General features: G+C 59.3%; 1 protein-coding gene across 1 annotated transcript in view; it reads right to left on the bottom strand.

Moving 5' to 3' along the window:
- HINFP (histone H4 transcription factor) overlaps positions 1 to 290 on the bottom strand; it is a gene marked incomplete at its 5' end in the record, with an annotated part of 4,049 nt that extends 3,759 nt beyond the window's left edge. Inside the window, 2 exons of the mRNA XM_010085549.1 lie at positions 19 to 57; positions 272 to 290. Of these exons, the coding sequence (XP_010083851.1) occupies positions 19 to 57; positions 272 to 290 (58 nt within the window). The remainder of the gene's footprint in view (positions 1 to 18; positions 58 to 271) is intronic.
- Positions 291 to 295: the final 5 nt, after the last annotated feature.

The raw sequence follows: 295 nt of genomic DNA, 5'->3' as shown, positions 1-295 counted from the left end.
CCTCCGAGCGCTGTGGGAAAAAGAACCCGCTCCCCTGCCACAAACACGTGTATTCCTCTGCAACACAAACAGGAGACAGACAGGTCTGACGGAAACCCTCCAGGTAAAGCTCAGGTTCCCGCAGAGAACCACCACGGCTCTTTTAATGCGATCCCAGCCCTGCGACAGGCAGCAGCGCTCTGCTCAGGGAGAGGAAGAGCCCTTCCACAGTGAAATATCCCAAAGAGGGAAGGCTCACGAGCCCCAGCGGCCCAGGCTGCTCGCTCCTTACCGAGAGGGTCCATCTCGTCGCGGT

This window comes from Pterocles gutturalis, unplaced genomic scaffold, assembly GCF_000699245.1.
Source record: "Pterocles gutturalis isolate BGI_N339 unplaced genomic scaffold, ASM69924v1 scaffold12235, whole genome shotgun sequence".
In the NCBI taxonomy this organism is placed as follows: domain Eukaryota; kingdom Metazoa; phylum Chordata; class Aves; order Pterocliformes; family Pteroclidae; genus Pterocles; species Pterocles gutturalis.
This window is presented reverse-complemented; position numbering and strand designations above follow the sequence as displayed.